At 44.7% G+C, this 19,759-nt stretch overlaps 1 protein-coding gene across 1 annotated transcript in view; it reads right to left on the reverse strand.

Annotated features, from left to right (window-relative positions):
* Positions 1-4,237: 4,237 nt before the first annotated feature.
* LOC147427950 (UvrABC system C protein) overlaps positions 4,238-19,759 on the reverse strand; it is a 56,200-nt gene continuing 40,678 nt past the window's right edge. The window contains exons 2-4 of the mRNA XM_086496991.1: positions 5,712-5,773; positions 5,532-5,596; positions 4,238-4,611 (exon numbers count right to left, since the gene is read on the reverse strand). Of these exons, the coding sequence (XP_086353117.1) occupies positions 4,582-4,611; positions 5,532-5,596; positions 5,712-5,773 (157 nt within the window). The 3' untranslated portion in view covers positions 4,238-4,581. The remainder of the gene's footprint in view (positions 4,612-5,531; positions 5,597-5,711; positions 5,774-19,759) is intronic.

Genomic DNA, 19,759 nt, shown 5'->3' on the forward strand with positions numbered 1-19,759 from the left:
TTAGCCATGCAAAGACTACGGCAACAAATTGGACGTGTAGGAATGGTTTTAGAGCATATGTCTCATTTCTTGTTGTGTGACCAATTGCAAAAGGGGATGTCCATTTTCCCTTTGAAGGATCATTATGTCATAAAACGTTGCAATAATATCTTAGAGAAGGAAAATATTCGAGTGTGCTTGATATTATTGAAGCTTAATAGAAGGGTTGCATGAGCACAAGCCAAATTTTTTTGTGCTATAGGCAACATTTGTGTAAAATGTATTTCTCGCAAGCCAAAGGGAATCTCTTTAGATCATTCTTGGGAGTTTTTCATAAGATATCCAAGGACGGGGAAAAATCTTGGCCATCGGTAAATAAAAGACTTGTGTATTGAGGAGGAGGCGTCGGGTTGGTGGGGGTGGTTGCTCTGATAGCCGATGTAATTATAGTCCCTGGATGATGTCATGGCTCAACAAGAGCATGCCAAGACCTTGTAATTTTTTGGGCTGATGTCATGGCTCAACAAGAGCATGACAAGACCTTGTAATTTTTTGGGCTGTTCAATATAATTCACTCACAATTGTGAGTTTTGCTTTTGTTTTTTTTTTTTTTCAAAGGTTAGGCAAGTTAGGCAAAAGCCATTTTCACAATTTTTCTATGAACATTAGTTATATATAAAGATAACAAAAAGTAAACAATATTAGTGATATTTCCACTAGGCCCCTTTGGGCCTCAAGATTGCATGTGCAGCCAAATTTTATGGTGTTTAGCCAGGCTTAATTGTTTACTTTGAAGCTTGTTGGAGACAAATAGTATCCCAAAATGTTCTCCTCTTCCATTTGGCCCCAACATTCTTTATTTTGATGAAGAAATTTAGATCTAAGAGCCAATATAGTGCAATAAGGCATTAAGCCATATTGTGGCTCAAACCACTTAAATGGCTCAAACACAAACCTCCTGTTAAAGGTACTGTTCAAATGCGCATCTGCATCGATCAAAACGCATTATTCCTTTACTTAAGGTGCACAAAAGAAACCTTTGGCAAAATAAGAGAAGAAACCTTCAAGGCAAGGTTGCATAGGGTTGGCTAGTTGTTACGAGGAAGTCAAGCTTGCATATTGAACTTGGCCTACCAATATGAGGCAGATTAGAGGGCCTTTGTTTGCAAGGATCTTCTATCACAAAAATTCCAAATAGCTTATAATTCTAGAGAAGAGCAAGGTGGAAAGCAAGATGTCTTTTACTAGAATAACCAAGTGAAGTAGATGATGAGAGGAGATGGTGTGGAAAAGAGGTGTTCATGAAATGCTCCTTGGCCTATGGGATTTTTGAATTGTCGCCCCCCTAGCTAGATTCACACGATAAATTTCTTTGGTTACATCTTCTGAATAAGCTACCATACAGTTACATCCTCTTAATGCATCTCATTGTAAGAACAATGAATAGTCTTGTTGATGAGAAGGAGAATCTTCAAGTTATCGGAAGCTTTTCTGTTTAAAGGCCGTGTAGTCATTCGATTCCTTCGAAGTTGTGGCTATCTTTCAGGGAGGAAGAAAAGCTATTGTGTATGTCATGGCAAGAATTTTAACATAAGATTTAGTGTACGGAAAGCTAGGTTACCACGGAATTCATATGGTCTTGGTGTGCTATGGGATGCCAAGGCTTGTGGAAAAGCAATGACAGGTTTATACACTTTTCTCCGTAATGAAAAACATTCAGATGACCACAATCCGAGAACTTTGGACATTTGAGAGTGTAGAGATACTCTTCCCAGCATGGACACACGTGTTAATACATAGTAGACTTGCATTTTGACCTAGGATTCAAAGTGTTCTAGATCAAAGAGTGTGTGTGGCTAATTGATTTCCATCGAGAAGCGGTCTCTTCGCGTTTATTAACACTATTTGTTCAGTTATGGGTAGTTACTATTAGCTTCTCGAAAAGAGTTCTTGCTTATCACATGAAGCATTAGACAAATTCCCACTATAATTTACACATTACATGTTGCAATGGCATCATGATCTGTTGTGGGCCGGGGGCCGCAGGGCTAAAAAAATACATTTTTCCTTACCGAACAAAATAAGGGGAAACTTGAAATTCTCCCGATTTTTAGGTCAAAATTTGAAGCTTTTGACGGTAATTACACTAAAACTTGTGTAAATTTGCCGGTTTTCTTAAAGGCAAGCTCAAAATCTAACCGGGATTTTATAATTTCATCCGGTTAAAAGACACTAAACCCCGGTCTTTTTCTAACACTGGGGGGGGGGGGGGGGGGGGACTTCATGCCCTCGGGCCAACACTCCCCTACCCCCAACCGCACCGCATGCCTAGCTAGGTGCCGTCAGGGGTAGGGGAGTGCAAGCCCGAGGTGGGAGCCGGCACTTCGCTACCCCCAACCGCATCTAGCTTGGCATGTGGTCGCTCGTGGAGCAATTGATCACGATGTTGAGCAAAAAGAGCTCCTTTTCCACATGGGAAAATGTCAAAAATGTCGTGTATGTTTCATGATGGCATGTAAGAAGTCATCAATGAAAACTCTACCTTTCTAAGTAAGCTATCGTAAATTCATGGAATGTAGAACCCATAAACCATATGACCCTAAGTACATAAAAGGAGTTCTGCTGGTGAGCCCCAACAACCAAAACAATGCTTTACTTAAAAGCCATCAACCGCAACCAATGCAATGTCTTTACTCTTTTACTTTTTGCAGCCAGAACCATTAACAAATCGCAACCTCGATTTTATAGATCATCGGCGTTGTGAATAACGCTACAACTTCACCAAGTAACTGAGCCACATTAAGGGGCTCATAGCATGTGGAGAACTTTGAAATATAGTCAAAGATTCCTCTTTATGGACACTAGTCTTGTCCTCAACACTAACACCCATACTTAAGAGAGGGAGGCAATGGGATCAAAGGCGGAGAAGTTCACGCACGAAAGCCGAGAAGATCGCAACCGTAAATATCGAATCAAAAACTAAACCTGCCGAGAAGATCGCAACCGTAATATCAAATCAAAAACTAAACCTGGACACGCACTAAACCTGGACAGCCTGGGCAATGCATGTTAAGTTACAATATAACGTTGTACAAATGGTTGTGGATACACAATGCATGCACGAGTGAGGTGGCTAGTCTATGTGACCCTAAACTCGGACTACAAGGTCACGAGTTCAAATCTCCTCGTCGCACCTTGTTTTTCCCGCTGGCCAAGTTTAATGCGCCTCGCTTTTTTGGCGACGCACCTTGTTTTTCCCGCTGGGCAGGTTTAGTGCCCCCCCCCCCCCCCCCCCCCCCCCCCCCCCCCCCCCCCCCCCCCCCCCCCCCCAGACGCATTATAGGTCTTAGTGTCAAGGCTAGTCGAGTAAGGTTACCTTTCAGGTTGACTTTTACGAAATATTTGTGCCCAGCTATATTTGAGCTCTGCAATGTGCCACTCGTCAAAATCATTAACTCGTGGATAGCAAATGTACATGCAAGGTCACTCAGCCACTTACTCACTCTTTGCCACAAGATTCAAGTTCCAAATCTTAGAGACTCTCTCTCTCTCTCTCTCTCTCTCTCTCTCTCTCTCTCTCTCTCTGTGGAAAAAGCTTTCGATTGCTGACACAAGATTACAACATGCAAGCTCAAGAAGATGCACAAAGCCCGCAAACAAGGTAAGCAACCAATCTACCGAGGCGGTAAAGCCATCATCCAAGAGTTTCCGGCTCCCAAACTGGCTCCCCTTTCACTCAACACCCCTTGGGTTTTTATTCTTTTCTTTTACCCTCCCAATGGACCCTCGGTCCTTAATTGGCGTGGATTTAATGCCTTCACTTAGAAGGCACCATTGTAATGTTTTGTTTCTGGTCCCATGGATCATATATGGCCTCCACGGGTCTCTCTCTCTCTCTCTCTCTCTCTCTCTCCTTCCTTCCTTCCTTCCTTCCTGCGCCCCTCCCTCCATTATGCTTTCCTTTCCCCCAGAAGGGTGTAGAGGGTCATGGTTGGCAATGGATTTTTTGGGGTCATTTTGGCCTTTTGACATACTCCTCTCTCTCTCTCTCTCTCTCTCTCTCTCTCTCTCTCTCTCTCTCATGTACTTTGATTTGTCTCATAGGCCGACTTCAGCCTTTTTTATAGACGTTAAAAATCTCTCTCTCTCTCTCTCTCTCACACACACACACACACACACATGACTGGAAGCTTGAGTACTCGCAAAAAATGAACAGAAAAGCTTCCATTGTGCCTACTTGAATGACCGGACGCCAGAGTACTCACAAACAATGAGCAGAAAAGCTTCCATTGCGCAATAAAAACACTGCATTCACATAGCAAGTTCACATCTTCCCAGTGCACATGTCCAACTTGCAGATAACATAATACAAGCTCAGGTGAAAAACGGGCCCATGCTCCATAAACATCGGAAAAAAAAACCACGCTCAAGATATGAATTCCTGCTGTCAGCACTGTTTTATATAATTACAAAGGAATTCTGCCTACATGCAAGTAACATCTTGAGAAAACAAACAGCCGACACTCGTTTGCCATGTTCAGCGTCAACGGTTGGACTAGGGATGCTTCCAAAATGATAAGCAGGCCTTCGGCTGGATTCCACTCATCTTTTACTGGACGGGTCCTTGAAGTGCTGAAAGGGGAAAACCAACAAAAAAAGGAATTAGACTCAACAGAACCATTTAACCAACTCTGCAGGCAGCATGCCTCAATAAAAAGCAGAATCAGAAAAATGTGCACACTCCCATCCTCCATAGACTAAAAAACATGGTAACGTGGGACGCCCATTTTTGGGCATCCCGCCCCCACTGGCCTCCTGTTCCCCTCATCCTAGCACTGTCCCCTTGCTTGTTTAGAACCCCTCTTGAGGAAACAAGATTCCCCTCTGAGCCTCACCCCCCCGTTCCCTGACCGAGCTGTTCGGGATGTGCCCCATGTTACTATGCTAAAAGCACCCTGAGCTGATCATAAGTCGATAACATCCTGTAAGTTCGCTGTCATTTTTTTTCCCCTTTACCCTTTTAAGGGCAAGGCAAAGAAGCTACAGAGATTAATCTACCATGAATAGAATCCTCTCCAAAATATGCAGTCGGGAAGGGAGCTACAGAGCTTTAAATCTACCAAGCAGAAGTCTTTCCTTTCTTTCTCCCTGGGCTTCAAACACCTAATGTGAAGGGCAAAGAAACTAAAACACTTCACATCTACCATGTACTAGTCCCTAGCTTCAAACACTAACTCTTGAACACCCAATTATTTGCCACTCTAGAAATCTGCTCTTTTACAAGTTCAAGGACCCGACTTCGCCATCCCATCACAAAAAAGGACTCCATAATTCTTCGACACTCTAATTTAAATTGCCATTATGTCAAATATCCCTTCGACCTTTTTCCTAACTTCCTAAATTTTGCCCTATCAAGCGCTTCAAAATAAAGCAGATACAAGTGTAAAGATTTATCATATCTCCAATTTCATAGCAACTTGTTTTCCCATTCAACACTTCAGCTGCAAAATAGTCCCCTAAGCAGAATGTAACACGAAGGCCTTGAATCAAACCTCTGATTTCACATAGTCCACAAAATCTTCAAGTTGTTCTTTCAGTTGTTGTGTTTTTTGTGCACCTGTCAACAAAGATGCATTTTATAAACCATTGGAGACCACTGAGCAAGCAGGCTTGTGCTCATTGTAAACTGTTGGAAAGTAGGACTTCAAATGGAAGAGAATATAAATGCCTACTTTTCCGGCTTGCATCCTCGATTGCTTTTGAAGATCGCACAGCAAACCTCTGAAATGAAGGACTGTTGCAACCAAAAAGCAAGATTGTCAAGACTTGCCACTATAAAAGCGCCAATATGACATACAAATGACGGCACAACGAAGGAATTAACCAAAACGAATTTATATGTGTAACCCATCACCGGTCAAAATCACTTAATATAACCTGCAGTCTCTGCAATGAAGGACTGTTGCAACCAAAAAGCAAGGTTGTCGAGACTTGCCACTATAAAAGTGCAGATATAACATACAAATGACAGCACAAAGAAGGGATTAACCAAAACGAATAACATATCACCGGTCAAAATCACTTAATATAACCTGTAGTGAAAAAATGATTCCACACAGATTATCTGACATATCTTCCCATGATAAAGGACAACTTCGTGCGGATTGATATTTGAGGTGTCCATGCAAACAAAAGTCCGCCCATGACCGGCTGTGCAGCATGTGGACATACCACTAAGACCTCAAAGTTAAGCCACATCTGAGAAAGCCAAGGATTTTTATGCAAGTCCAGCAGCCTTGTGATCAATTCGCAAGAACTGCATATTGCGAGATGAGCTTCGCCTGATGCTCTAGTGGTCACTACCTCTAGTCTAGGCAGCTGCCATGTACATGGCTACAAACCATCTATGGCCATGTGATAAGTCGTGACATGTGACAGCCCTCGTGGCATAAGAAGGTCACTTGTGAAAGGTCATTTGCCTCTTGGAGATAAAGAGAAGCCTTAGCCATGTGCCACGTGGACATGCTTCATCAACTTCTAGAGCCAGTTTTCCCCTTCTTAGATAGAGATGTCTAGAATCTTAGGAGGACTAGTACCGGCAATTTTGTGAGCCTGTTCGCAGGACCTGCATGTCCGGACAAGTCCATTAGATTAGGTTTTCCAGTGTTGGAACCCTCTTGCATAAATGGTTTGTATACGCGTTTTGACAGATGTTATTACACTACGCTGGGCATCTGGCATGACGAGCATGTAGTTCTAGGTTAGAGGAATCCAACGAGCCATTCCCCGCGTCGATCGGATTCCCAGGTGGGTGGATGTGCGACAATTTCACCCAAACGGACACCCCCTAGCTCAATTTTTAATAAATTATTTTTATGATTTATTTGTTGGGTAACCTGGTGGACAATTGCCCTACCTCAGCCTAAAATAATACTAAAGCCTATTCCTCACCTATAAAAGGGAGCAGGAGAGCCTCACTTGAAACCAAGTTGCACATTGCAGAAGCGCTAGCAGTCGAGCAGGGAGCAGCCCAACGCTTTCAACCAACAGCCCTAACGTTTTTCAGCCTGCAGCCAGCCTTGGCGTTTTGCTTTCCGTCGCCGGATCAGCCTAGCGCCAGCCTTTTGAAGCAGATCAGGCCAGCGATTTCAGAATTCAGCCCCTTCCAACGCGGAAACCGGCGAAAATCTGCAATTCGCAGCCATCCCATTGCAGTCCTATCACAACTACTGACGTGTCAAGTCACAGAAGAACGGAGCCAACCTTCAGATCCCAGCTGAGGGGCCTAAACCCTAAGTGAAGAAGCAGAAGCAACATAAGAAGTTTTACCAACTTGCAAAGTCTTGCCGAGAGGCCTATTTTTAAAGAGAAGTCCCCGCTAACTTATGGGAACCCATCCGATGGGGCCCAAGTAACCTAAAGGCATTAAAATAAATCTGGACCCAGCACACACACACACACACACACACACACACACACACACACACGAGCAATTTGTGAGCTGATGACGTGGCAACTACTCTACGGATTTTCGGATTTTACGCTGACTGCTGATGTGGCAGATTGTATGGATTTCCAGATTTTACGTTGGCTTGCTAAAATGACAGATTGTGCGGATTTCCGTGTTTCACGCTGGTTGTTGATGTCACAAGCCGGGCACCACGTGCCAATAGAAAAGAACAGACTGAACAGACTTTTAGCACTTCAATAACAATTGAACTGAAAGAGAGAGACAACATGCCGACACGGAGTGGCGGAAATCCACTCCAGGGAGTATTGGCCCCAAACCTTGGCGCCCCTTTCGGTATTTCTTTATATTGCATCAACACAGTACAAGCCGGTACTCCAGACTCTACACCTTCTCCAGGAAGCATGCCAGAGAATGAGCCTTTAGCACATATTTAAAGGCCCTTGGCCTATGAAAAGCAGTTTACATGAAAAGCCTTCAAACTCAAAAGCTTCTGGTCCAAAAGCGATGCCAAAAAGCTGCTAGCGTAAATCACGGAATTCTGTACAGCAGTCAGCGCAAAACGCGGAAATCCGTACAATCTACCACATCATCATGCCAACACAATTTCCAGAATTTCCGTACACCTGCCACATCATCCACTGCTACGCAACTCTCTCTATGTGTGTGGATCCTGCTTTATTTTAATCCTTTATGTCACTTGGGGCCCCATCGGACAGGGTCCCCATAAGTTGGTAGGACGACTTCTTCTGTTACTTGTTCTTCTTAGGGTTTAGGCCCCTCTGCCGACATCTGTAAGTTGGCTCCATTCTTCAGGGCTTTGACACGCCAGCAGTTTGTGACATCCCCCCCTTCTTGAAAGAAAGTAATCGTCCGCGATTACAGCATATCTGCAAAACAACTCAAGTTAGCTCAAAAATTTCGGAGGGACAATCACTTTGCTCTTTTTGTTAAGGAGTTAGCTTCTTCTTTCGGCTCTTTTGATCAAGGAGTTGGCTTCTCCTTTCGTCCAGATCGGAACTAATGATATTCCGGCATAGTAACAATTGCCATCACACCCAGACCGCATTGATCTTCCATGGGTGTCTTGATGCACTAAAATTACATACCCAAGCAATCTCATCCAATTAGGAGTATTCAGTGGTTGGCACATCACAATGCAACACAAATGCTCACATATGCATGTTACAAGACATAGAAACATAAAGCCGCCGATAAACACTCCCCCCGCAAATAACCATCCAGGTCCGCGCCATGAGCTGTTCAACGACTCCCTCATCACTCCTCCAGCAAATAACCTAAAAAGGTTCGGGCCATGAGATATAGAGGCCTTCTACAACCAAACGCCCCCCAGACCGCAGCCTGCGTCGTTTGGAGGTGTTGAGAGTAACCATTGCTCAAACTTCTTAATACTCTCCCCGTAAATAACCATGCAGGTCCGGGCCGGGAGTCACAACAACACTTTTCAATCATTCAATACTCCCCCCGCAAATAACCACAAGGGTCCGGGCCATGAGTATGAACAAGCATTCCTAAACATCATTTCTCACCCTCCACCCGAGAGTAAAATCACCAATCATTGAAACTAGTATTAAAACCAGAGTCAAACATTTCAAATCGGCACCAAGACAGGTTTAAAATAGATACCATCCATTTCAAACAAAGTTTTAAACAATACTTTTTCAAACAAAGTTCAAAAGTATCTACCTATAAAACAACTAGAAAGTTCATTCAAGGTTTTGTTCGGACAACCAAACTTTGAGGACGATTGGCTTGCCCTTCTGCATCACTGTCATGGTCCGGTTCCGAACCTGGAGAGTCGCATCATTCTTGTCATGCCAAGGCATGCCTAATAGAACGTCACAATTGCCCAACTTCATAATGTGGAAAATATTTGTCCATGGTTTCGGTGGCAAACATTTTCAAGCTGCCCTACCCTGCCAAAATCCGTACTTCAAACATAGAAGTCATGTAACAACGTGCAAAAACTGTCTTGAAAGCTTGCCAGGTCCTTGGAGCATGCGCTTGTGTCGCGATTGAACTCCACCATTGCATTGCATTATCTTTAAGAAATCCCGCTGCTCCAGAAATCTTGGATTCTTCTGTATATTTCCCCAAAGCATAGATGTTGTCGAATTGCTGTAGAAACTGCAATGCTTTCTTACGGTCTCACTTCGAAAAAAGTGAAAAATTTGACTGTCGTGCTGTCATCTTTGAAATCTTTGGGTTGGTTAGGCGCATATCCCGCGTATGGATAATAAGGGTATCCATATGGGTTCCAACCATTGTAGCCTGGTGGCAGTGGTGGTGGTGGAGGTGGGGGCAATGGCGGTGGCAAAGGCGGTTGCACTGGATCAGGGTTAGATAGCTGCACCATATTCCTGAAAACTCCCCGATCAGAAAAGACGGCTGAGAAGTTTGCCAGTTGGAAGCTCTCGTACTTTTTGATGCCGGAGGAGGATGTACCACCTGGGGCATCAGAGGGGGTAACATGTAGTTCAAAAATTGTTGAAAACTTTGCAACATCGGAAGATTCTGTTGAAGATGCCGCGAAGAATATCGTGGAGTTCGTTGAGCAGAAACTGCAAATATTCTGTTGAATCCATGAATCCCAAGTCTTGGGTTCTTTATGGCTTATGCCATGTAAGATAGAGCGATGAAGACGGGAGCGCGCCCGATGCGCGATGGAGGGTGGGAGTGGCTAATAAGTCCGGGGTCGGAGGCCGAAGATACCTCAAATAAAATTCCAATAGCTATGTCTACTCTTTTGTAGGACCGGTATGCTTTCAGAAAAGCACACGCCTGATGCTCTCACACCACTGTCACAAGCCAGGCACCACGTGCCAATAGAAAAGAACGGACTGAACAAACTTTTAGCACTTCAATAACAACTGAATTGAAAGAGAGAGACGACGCGCGACATGGAGTGGCGGAATTCCACCCCAGAGAGTATTGGCCCCAAACCTTGGGGCCTCTTTCGGTATTTCTTTACATTGCATCAACACAGTACAAGCCGGTACTCTAGACTCTGCACCTTCGCCATTGCGACATAAGGTCATGGAAGAGAGTCATGTCCCACCGTATGCAAGTGTCACGTGACACATCCAACCCTATGTGTCCGTGGACAAGCTACAGCATGACTTGGGTTCAGTTCAGTCAAGTCAGTCTAGAATAGGAAGTGATCTGGCACTTTGTGAGACTGTTCGCAGACCGTGCATGTCCAGACACTTAGATTAGATGCATATCCTCTCGTTGCACACAGCATGATCATCACATTTCCATCAAAACCCATCAAGAGCATTTTTACAGTGCATAGACCTATTTTCCCTATTTTTGACATTTTTCACTTATTATTTTTAAGTGACTTTTGTTGGGAACTAGGTAGGGCAAATTTGTTAAGCTTGTATATAAGAAAACTCAGCGCTAGCACTTTCTGGCAGAAGAGGCAGCAGGAACTTCGCGTTCAATAGGCACCTTCTCAACAAGACCCCCCACCGGCGGTAAACCTTGCATTTTCAGCCACAGACCCAAGACCAACCCAACGTTTTTCATCAAGGACAGCCTGGAGTTAGCACAGACAGCAGATCAGCCCTAGCGTTAGCAGTTTGCAACAACAGGAGGCTAGCGTTTTTTGCAACAGAACACAGTTTCAGCCTAGCGTTTTTAGATCAGCATAGCAATTCAGCGTTTGCAGTTCCATCTCCACAGTGGCATCAGCGTTTTCAGTTTTCAGCAGTCAGACATCGCAGAACAAGTCCCGAACCTCGCAGATCTCACCTTCCCGTAGTAGATCCTCACCGCACGGTTAGGTTCCGCGAAGTTTGCAGTTTCAGCCCGGAAAACGCAGATTTCAGCATCTGCGTTTTCAGCACATCGTCGTCGTACCGTCGTCATCGACATAGAGTGAGAATTCAGCAGATAAAGATTTGCAGATTTCAGCCCTTAACATTTTCAGATTTCAACCCGTCTCGTGGTCCTCCTCATCGTCGTCGAGATCGTCGGCAAGTCCAAGCATTGTAAAGATTTGTGCAATCAATAGTAGACCACTCTCCCCATAGAGAGTGGGGCCTTCGTAGGAGGGTTTGACAACATTCTGGTGTCGTACTCTTCTCTCTCTATCTCTCAGTCTCATGCAGCTTCATTCACATTGTTCACCACTTTGTTTGTGTCCATTGCACTCTCTCACTAAAGGAACGGAAGGCTCTCCCTTCCATAAGTAAAAGTAACCTTGAGCACAGTTCAGAGCACTCATCTTGAGCAAAGTTCAACATTCACTTCCGCTGCACCTTACATTGGTATCAGAGCTTTGGCAGTGTTCTGTATCACTCAAGGAAAGACATAAGAACCACACAAAAAAAATTGCTTGTTGCAGTCACACGTAACCCAAGTCCTCTTGGGCGTGTCAATTCCTAATTGTGTTTTTGAAGAGTGACAGGAAACCCAAGAAAGAAGGGCTTGTCCAGCCTCCCCTTGTGCCTCTTTTCACTCATTGAGAGCGGACCGTGCACTTAGCGGCCGGCCAATCGACGTGAGGTGGGAAAAACCAACCTTGGTGTGAGTGCAAGGCCACCAAGGGGTGCGCCCGCGGAAAAGAGCAGAACTCGGGTCAAGAGAAGATCCTTCTCTAACACAGATTGCAAGTGAAAGAAGAACCTCAAGAACTCAAGACCCCCAATAACCCAAGAACCCAAGACCCACAAGAACCCAAGTTCCTCGTGAACTTAAGAACCCAAGACTTCAGCGGATGGTCATCACTCGAAGCGCAATGGATACTTCGCTTGGAGGTGGTGAGCATGGGAGTGACGAAGAAGAGTTTTCCTCACCAGGAGGTTTTTCTGACCCTTCCCAATCTACGCCAACGATTGCACTAACTCCTATGGAGGAGTTGGAGCGAATGTTTATGGACAGGAAGTTAGAACGAGAAGCAAGAAATGCAGAAAGAAAAGCAGAAATAGAGCGTGAACACGAAGAAAGAATGGCAGCCATAGAGCATGAGCACAACGAAAGGAAAGCCGCCTTGTTCCGATTCTTTTCTCAAGTGCAGGCACAGATGCAAGAGATTCGGGAAAAGGAGACTCTCAGTCTCTTCTTCTCCAAAGCATGACACACAGGATTTGCATGATGATAAGCATGAAGAATTGCATGACAATGACAAGCATGATGATTTGCATGATCAAGATGTGATTACTCACAAGCATGATGATTTGCAGAAAAAAGATGTGATTACTCACAAGCATGATGATTTGCACGAAAAAGATGTGATTGTTCACAAGGATTATGGTTTAGTTGATGCTTTTTCTAGCAAAGCTAACCTCGTTGCAGATTCGATCAATCACGAAGAACCGATCTTGGCTTTCGAGTCGAGGTCCACAGAACCCCCACAGGAAGATTCGATCAATCATGAAGAACCGATCTTGGCTTTCGAGCCTAGGTCCAAAGAACCCCCTCAGGAAGTACTATGTGTTCGCATGATTAGTCAGCACACATTGTACGAGTGTTTCATTCGTGATCGTTTCCTGTATTTTAGTCAACGTCTTTATGTGATCCATTTTCCTAGGCATGATATATTGTACGTTGAGCACGTTTCACTCATGGATGAGCACAGATGTATGCGGATTTCTCATGAAAAGATGAATGTTTGCATTCAAGGAAGTCACATTCCATGTCTCTTCCTTGGCACGACACAGTCATAGAAAGAGCACAAGCAAGATTGAGCATCAAGCATCAGCATTTCCATTGTGATTTGCCACAATTGATTGATTTAGATCAGAAAGACAAGTTTCGAATCGATTGTTTGCATGTGTTTGATGAACGATTTGGCACTCCGTCTTTATGTTCATCTCCATAGCATGCACAGTTTGTTCAAAGGACTAGAATTTTTCCAATCACTTTACATGGAATGGGTATGTTCAAGTTTTTGTGTTGGAAGTGGTTTCAAGAATTTTCAGCCTCGGAGATTCTTGAAGACGGTAGACGCGTGACTTTAGACGAAGTGGAAGCATTGAAGATTACTTTCTCTTGCTTTCGGCCGCTTTCGGCGCGACCCAAAGAAGAAGCAATTGCAGACCTTTATGAAGTTCAAGTATCGAACGACCCACACATCAGAGTTGTCCGGCGAAGAGTCCTTTCGAGGATTCCAGATGTTGTTGGCGATCTCCCTCGACGCCATACAGTTCGGTACCAATACCTCACTTTGAAAAGGAGGGGATGTCATGTCACCAGTGTGTGACTACTATCTATCCTTTTTGTTGATTTCTTTCTTATTATCTATTTACTTTCACTTTTTGGAAACACCCCTCGGGAAATCTAACTGCCCTGCATTGCATAGCTAGTGTGGAACTGTCCAGAGGGAGTCCAGGCCTGAGGGCAAGAGAGCACTAAGGTTGGACAAGGACTATGGTTAGCCAAGTGGGGTCATTGACTAGCCAAAGTGGAATCCTTTGCTACAGAGGCTACATTTCAGTTTTGGATGTGGCCGCAGTGTACAAAGAGGGTCGGATGACCTAGAAAGATACAATGGCAGCATCTCCTAAAATTTAGGGAACTGCTATTTTGGGACCTGAAAATGTGTTGGCGTCATTACCTCCGGAATGACAAAGGGAACATTTTCTTACTCTGCCGTGAAGTCAACTGGGCAACCGGTTGGGATCTTTTTAGGCGGCAACCCCGAAACGGGAAAATGCTTGTAAATGTGCCAAGTGGCACATTCTGGTGCACTTGCCTTATGCAACAAGAAGTGGCGCTGAATTTGAAGAGGGGAGAGCCTCATTTTCAGATTTTGTCACAGGTTAAGAGCTATGGAGTGCTTGCTTTCCCTCTTATGCACAGTGCGGTGCCAGGAGTGATGCCCTGCACGCTACGCATTGCCCTCTCTCTCCCCTTTGGCAGTATGTTATGCCCCTCAAGTGGGCTCTTCATTTGACCAATGTACAGTTGTGTGGGTTCATGCGCGATTGCCGAGGCAAGAGCCTCTTGCACAGGTACTGGATTAGCTAGCGGCTAATCCCCCCGCAGGTACAGGTGAATTCGGAGAGGTTTCACGCCAGAAATCTCGTCCGATTCAAAGGGCAAGTAGCCCTACAGGTGCGGGAGCTCGAGGACTTGCTACGGATGCGACCGGCACGCGAAACGGAGCCCGAAACAGCGAATTACAGCCTGCTGTGTATTTTTGCAGGTTTAGGGTTTTGGCCCTAAACGGACCCTAATACCCCCAGGAGGTTCGGGGACGCAAGGGGACCGCTGTACAGGCAATCTGGCGCATTTTTCAGGGCTGAAAACAGAGAATTCAGCGTGCTGCAGATTCTCGCCAGGTTTGGCAAAGTGCCCGTATGCGTCGGGAAAGTCATTCAATGCGTGGGAATACTGACTGTGAAGGGTTCGAGTACAGTTATGCTGCCGAAATCGGGCTGGAACAGTGGAAATTCAGCCGAGTTTGTGCGGGGCAGCTTGTAGGGAACCACAGCGTTTATTCCCTCTTTTGAACAATAAAGAAATACCGAAAGGGGCGCCTAAGTTAGGGGCCAATCTGGTGTCCGTCTACTCATACAGGTGCAATCTAGCAGCCTGTATCCCTCTCCCCTTGGTTGTGTCTTGAAAGTACAGGTAAAATAGACGACTAATAATGGGTGAAAGCTAAATCAAGGTTTAAAGTAAAGTCTACCGCCCTTTTTGGATTGAACAGGCCGGTTACATGGTTCCATTGCCGGGATTAAATCACTTTTTCCCATAGAAGTGAGCCTTGGTCAGTTTTGGGCTTGAAGACATAGGGGATCATAGACCAGACACAGGGAATTGCAATTATGGCTGACAGACCAGATGATGTGACTGAAGAGGTTTCCTCTTCACAGGGTCAACAGACACATGAAGTGGGTGAGTCCTCAAGACCACCACAGACTGATGATGATATATTCAGGACCCAATTGGCTACTGCTGTGGCTATGTTCACACAAGTAATTCAGAATCCGAGGTTTTTAGCCTTTCTGCAACCTCCTGTTCCGTCTCAGCAAGTTGGGTCACTGGATCATATTCAAAAGCCTGTTAAGGCTCGAGCACAGGTGATTCATACCGCACAGTCAATGGAAACACCTGTACACTTGACGGAGAACATGCAGTCTCCACAACCTATGCCTAAGGTGCAAGAACAGGTGGCTGAGATGCCAGTCTTTCAAGCTGTACCAGTTCAGCCCGCCACCTTTCAACAGCCTATAGCTGGTTCTAATGGGTAGGGAAGCAACTTACAGGCTATGCAACAGGTCTTCCCACCACCTTCAGTACACCCTGGCTATTTTGGAGGTGGATCCGTATTCCAGAGCATGGCTGGTCATGCACCTGGAAATCAGTTTTATACGCCAGGAACAGTGTTTGGGGGAGCTCAAACGATGATGCCTAACCCCATGTACAGTGTCATGGGTATGCAACCAGGGTTTCAAAGCACTCAGGGACAATTTGGGATGCCACAGGCAAATTTTGGTATGGCTGGAATTACAAATCAGCAACCAAATATGGCATTTCCAAGTCAAGTTAATAGCGGCCAAGGAACACAGATGAACCCTAACAGTGTTCCCATGTTTCAGTCACTTCCATATGACAATTTAACGCCGCTGGAGAGGCCAACTCCGTACAAAGAAGGTGGCAAAGGAGTGTCATTCACGACCTTTACAGGGTTTGATGACAGGAAGAAGGCTCTTTCATTCCTCCAGCAGTTTGACAAGGCCTATGCAGGGGGAAACTTTACAGAGGCGTCAAAGGTCCGCAAGGCAGCCACTTTCTTGACAGGGAATGCGGGACAATGGTGGACAACTTTATTGCTTCAAGGGCAAGCTCCGTCCACATGGATTTACTTCAAGCAGATTTTTGCAGCAGCATGGTTATCTGATGATTTCGAAGCAGATGTCATGACAGAATGGCACCAGCTTAATGCTGCCACTTGCAGAAATCTGGATGATTACAATCGGAAGTTTTGGAAAGCTCTACTTCCAGTAACTTCCTATAGGTTTGTGCCATTGACAGAACAGATTGAAAAATACTGTTGTGGCCTACCTAAAGGATTGAGAAAGTACTGTACGAAGACAAAAGTCACTACTTTGACGCAGCTCATCGAGGTAGCAAACACTGGCAATGGTTTGCTCAAGGGAGAAGATTGTGAATTTAACACTGGCGTCAAGGCAGGATCAGGCAAGAAAAATTCAGCCAAGAAGCACGTTCCCAATGAGGCTCCTAAAGGGACTCAGGAGTCAGCCAACGCAGGGAAAGACAAAGCTACGGCTGAATCAGAAAAAGGACCAGCAAAGAAATGGAAAAGACGTTTTCCTCGCAAGTCAGAAGAGCAAAAGAAGGTCCTGAGGACAGAGAACAAATGCTTTATATGTGAGCAGCCTGGCCACATTGCTTACAACTGTCCTACAAAGAAAAGGCCAGCTGATTCTGAAGACAAGGAGGACAGGAAAGGAAAGAAGCCCATGGCTGGTCTAGTGCCAGATATGGTGGGCGACAAGCCAAATTCAGATGCAAGTGAGCTTTGCAGAGCATGGGGAAAGGTCAGGGATTAAACAGTGCTTATCTTCTTTGATCCAGGTGCCAAAGCCAACTTCATTTCCCCAGAATTGGCTTCAAAGTTGGGAATCAGACCTGAAGAGATGGGGTATACAGCAGAGGCAGGTTTGGCATGTCCTGGCCATACAGAGGCTGTGACACCCATCATCGGAAAGTTGCGTCTACATATCCAGTCCTATGTAGATGCTGAAGAATTTTACATCATGCCACTGGACGGATGTGATGTGTTGTTAGGTATTCCTTGGTTGTTTCGTGTACAGGGAATCATGGATGCCTACAACAAAAAGATCACTGTACAGAGCAGGGGAAAGACTCACATTCTGGATGTAAAGCTTAAAGGGGAGTCTATTCCTACTGTATCAGCTTCTGCTATTACTTCTGTAATGAAAAAGCATCTTTCTGCGTACTTGGTTTTTGCACGTGAAGTATCAGATTGTGATGAATCAAATTTATCTGTGCTAGATAAAGAAAGGTCAATGTTTTTACAACAGCATAGTGACTGTTTTTCCGATTCATTACCGTCTCAATTACCGCCAGAGAGACCCGAGGACCATGCGATAGATTTGGTGCCAGGCAATAGCCCACCAAATAAGCCTCCGTACAGGGTTAGTGCGGCTCAGCAGAAAGAGATAATGGGCCAAGTACAGGAGCTGTTAGAAAAGGGGCTGATTCAGCCCAGTTCATCTCCATTCTGTTCTCCAGTGTTGTTGGTGCAGAAAAAGGATGGCTCATGGCGTATGTGCATCGACTACCGTGCACTGAACAAGAATACCATCAAGAATAGGTTCCCTATACCTAGAATTGATGATATTATGGACAAATTAGGAGCAGCAGCTATGTTTAGCAGGATAGATCTAAAGAGTGGGTACCATCAGATCCGCATTAGATCAGAGGATGTGCACAAGACTGCTTTTAGAACAACGTTTGGCCTTTACGAATTTTTAGTGATGCCCTTTGGTCTCACAAATGCTCCTGCTACGTTCAATAGGATGATGGACAGAATTTTCCGTCCACACCAGCAGTTTGTTGGTACATTCTTTGATGACATGATAGTCTATTCAAAGAATGAAGAGGAGCATAGGCATCACTTGGCCATTGTGTTCAAAGAGCTACGCAGTCATAGGTTGCTCATCAATGCAAAGAAAAGTGAGTTTTTTCTGGAAGAGATTCACTTTCTGGGACACATTGTCTCAAAGGATGGTGTCAGAATGGATCCTACAAAAGTTGAAGCGATCAAGTCATGGCCAAATTTGAAGACGGTGCATGATGTCCGAAGCTTTTTGGGACTATGCTCCTATTACAGAAGGTTTATCCGAAATTTCGCTGAGATTGCTTCACCTTTACATGCTCTTCAAAAGAAGGCAGTCACCTTCAGATGGACACAGAAAGAGATTTCAGCTTTTAATCTCTTAAAGGAAAAGATGACTTCAGATCCAGTCATTGTGTTGCCAGATCTTAGGAAGTCATTTGTGGTCCAGTGCGACGCCTGCGGTAGTAGCATTGGTGCTGTGCTAATGCAAGATGGCAGGGTAGTAGCCTATGAGAGCAGAATTTTGCAAGGGCCAGAGATGACCATGCAGGTCTATGAGAAAGAGTTACTGGCTGTGATTCATGCGCTCTTAAGTTGGAAACACTACCTGCTAGGTGCAGATTTCGTTGTCCAAACGGATCATCAGACCTTGCGATACTTCTTGACACAAACAAAGTTATCTGAAAAGCATATGCGATGGGCAAATATTTTGTCCATGTTCCATTTTCAGATTGTGCATGTGGAAGGCAAGAAGAACGTTGTGGCTGATGCCTTGTCAAGGAAGCCACAAATTTCAGCTGTGTTGATTCCTTATCATCATGAACTTGATGATATGAGAGAACAGTATGCAAATGATGAAGATTTTGCAAGGGTCTTCGAGCAACTAATGGATGGACAACGTCATGAACACTATCTTCTTAAAGACGGGTTCATGATGATGCATGGCAGATTGTGTGTCACAAAGCCATTGCGACGCAAAGTTATGGAAGAGAGTCATGTCCCACCGTATGCAGGGCATCGTGGTATCGATGCTACAGTTAAAGCGGTAGAGACATTCTTCTATTGGCCTACATTGAGAAGGGATGTGGATGCCTTTGTGCGAGAATGCCTAATATGCCAAAAGGTCAAGTTTGACAGGCAAAAGGCACCAGGGTTATTGCAACCACTACCTATTCCAGATAAACCATGGGAAAGTATTGCTATGGATTTTATCTTTGATCTTCCGAGAACGCAGACAGGAAATGATGGTATTTGGACCATTATTTGCAGATTCAGCAAACAGGCTCATTTTATTCCTGTCAGGAAGAAGATAAAGCCAGATCAGATGGCACGCTTGTTTATGAGCAATATTTTCAAGTATCATGGCATGCCACAGTCGATTCTTAGCGACCGTGATCCACGCATGACAAGTTTGTTCTGGAGAGGCTTGTTTGAGAATATGGTTACCACGCTCAAATTCTCTTCGTCATTTCATCCTCAAACAGATGGGCAGTCAGAAGAGGCAAATTCTACTGTCCTAGATCTGCTGAAGTGCTATGTGTCAGAGCATAAAGGAAAGTGGGAGCAGTATTTGCCATTGGTGGAGTATGCATACAATAATACAGTGCATTCATCAACTGGCAAGGCACCTTTTGAGATAGTTGAAGGTGGCAAGAAAGTTCCTCCCATACTGCATACGAAGGACAAGATATTTGAAGCAGATAAGTATGTTCAAGACATGGATGAAATGT

The sequence above is a fragment of the Adiantum capillus-veneris genome, chromosome 23 (genome assembly GCF_014529385.1).
Source record: "Adiantum capillus-veneris isolate H3 chromosome 23, ASM1452938v2, whole genome shotgun sequence".
NCBI lineage: Eukaryota > Viridiplantae > Streptophyta > Polypodiopsida > Polypodiales > Pteridaceae > Adiantum > Adiantum capillus-veneris.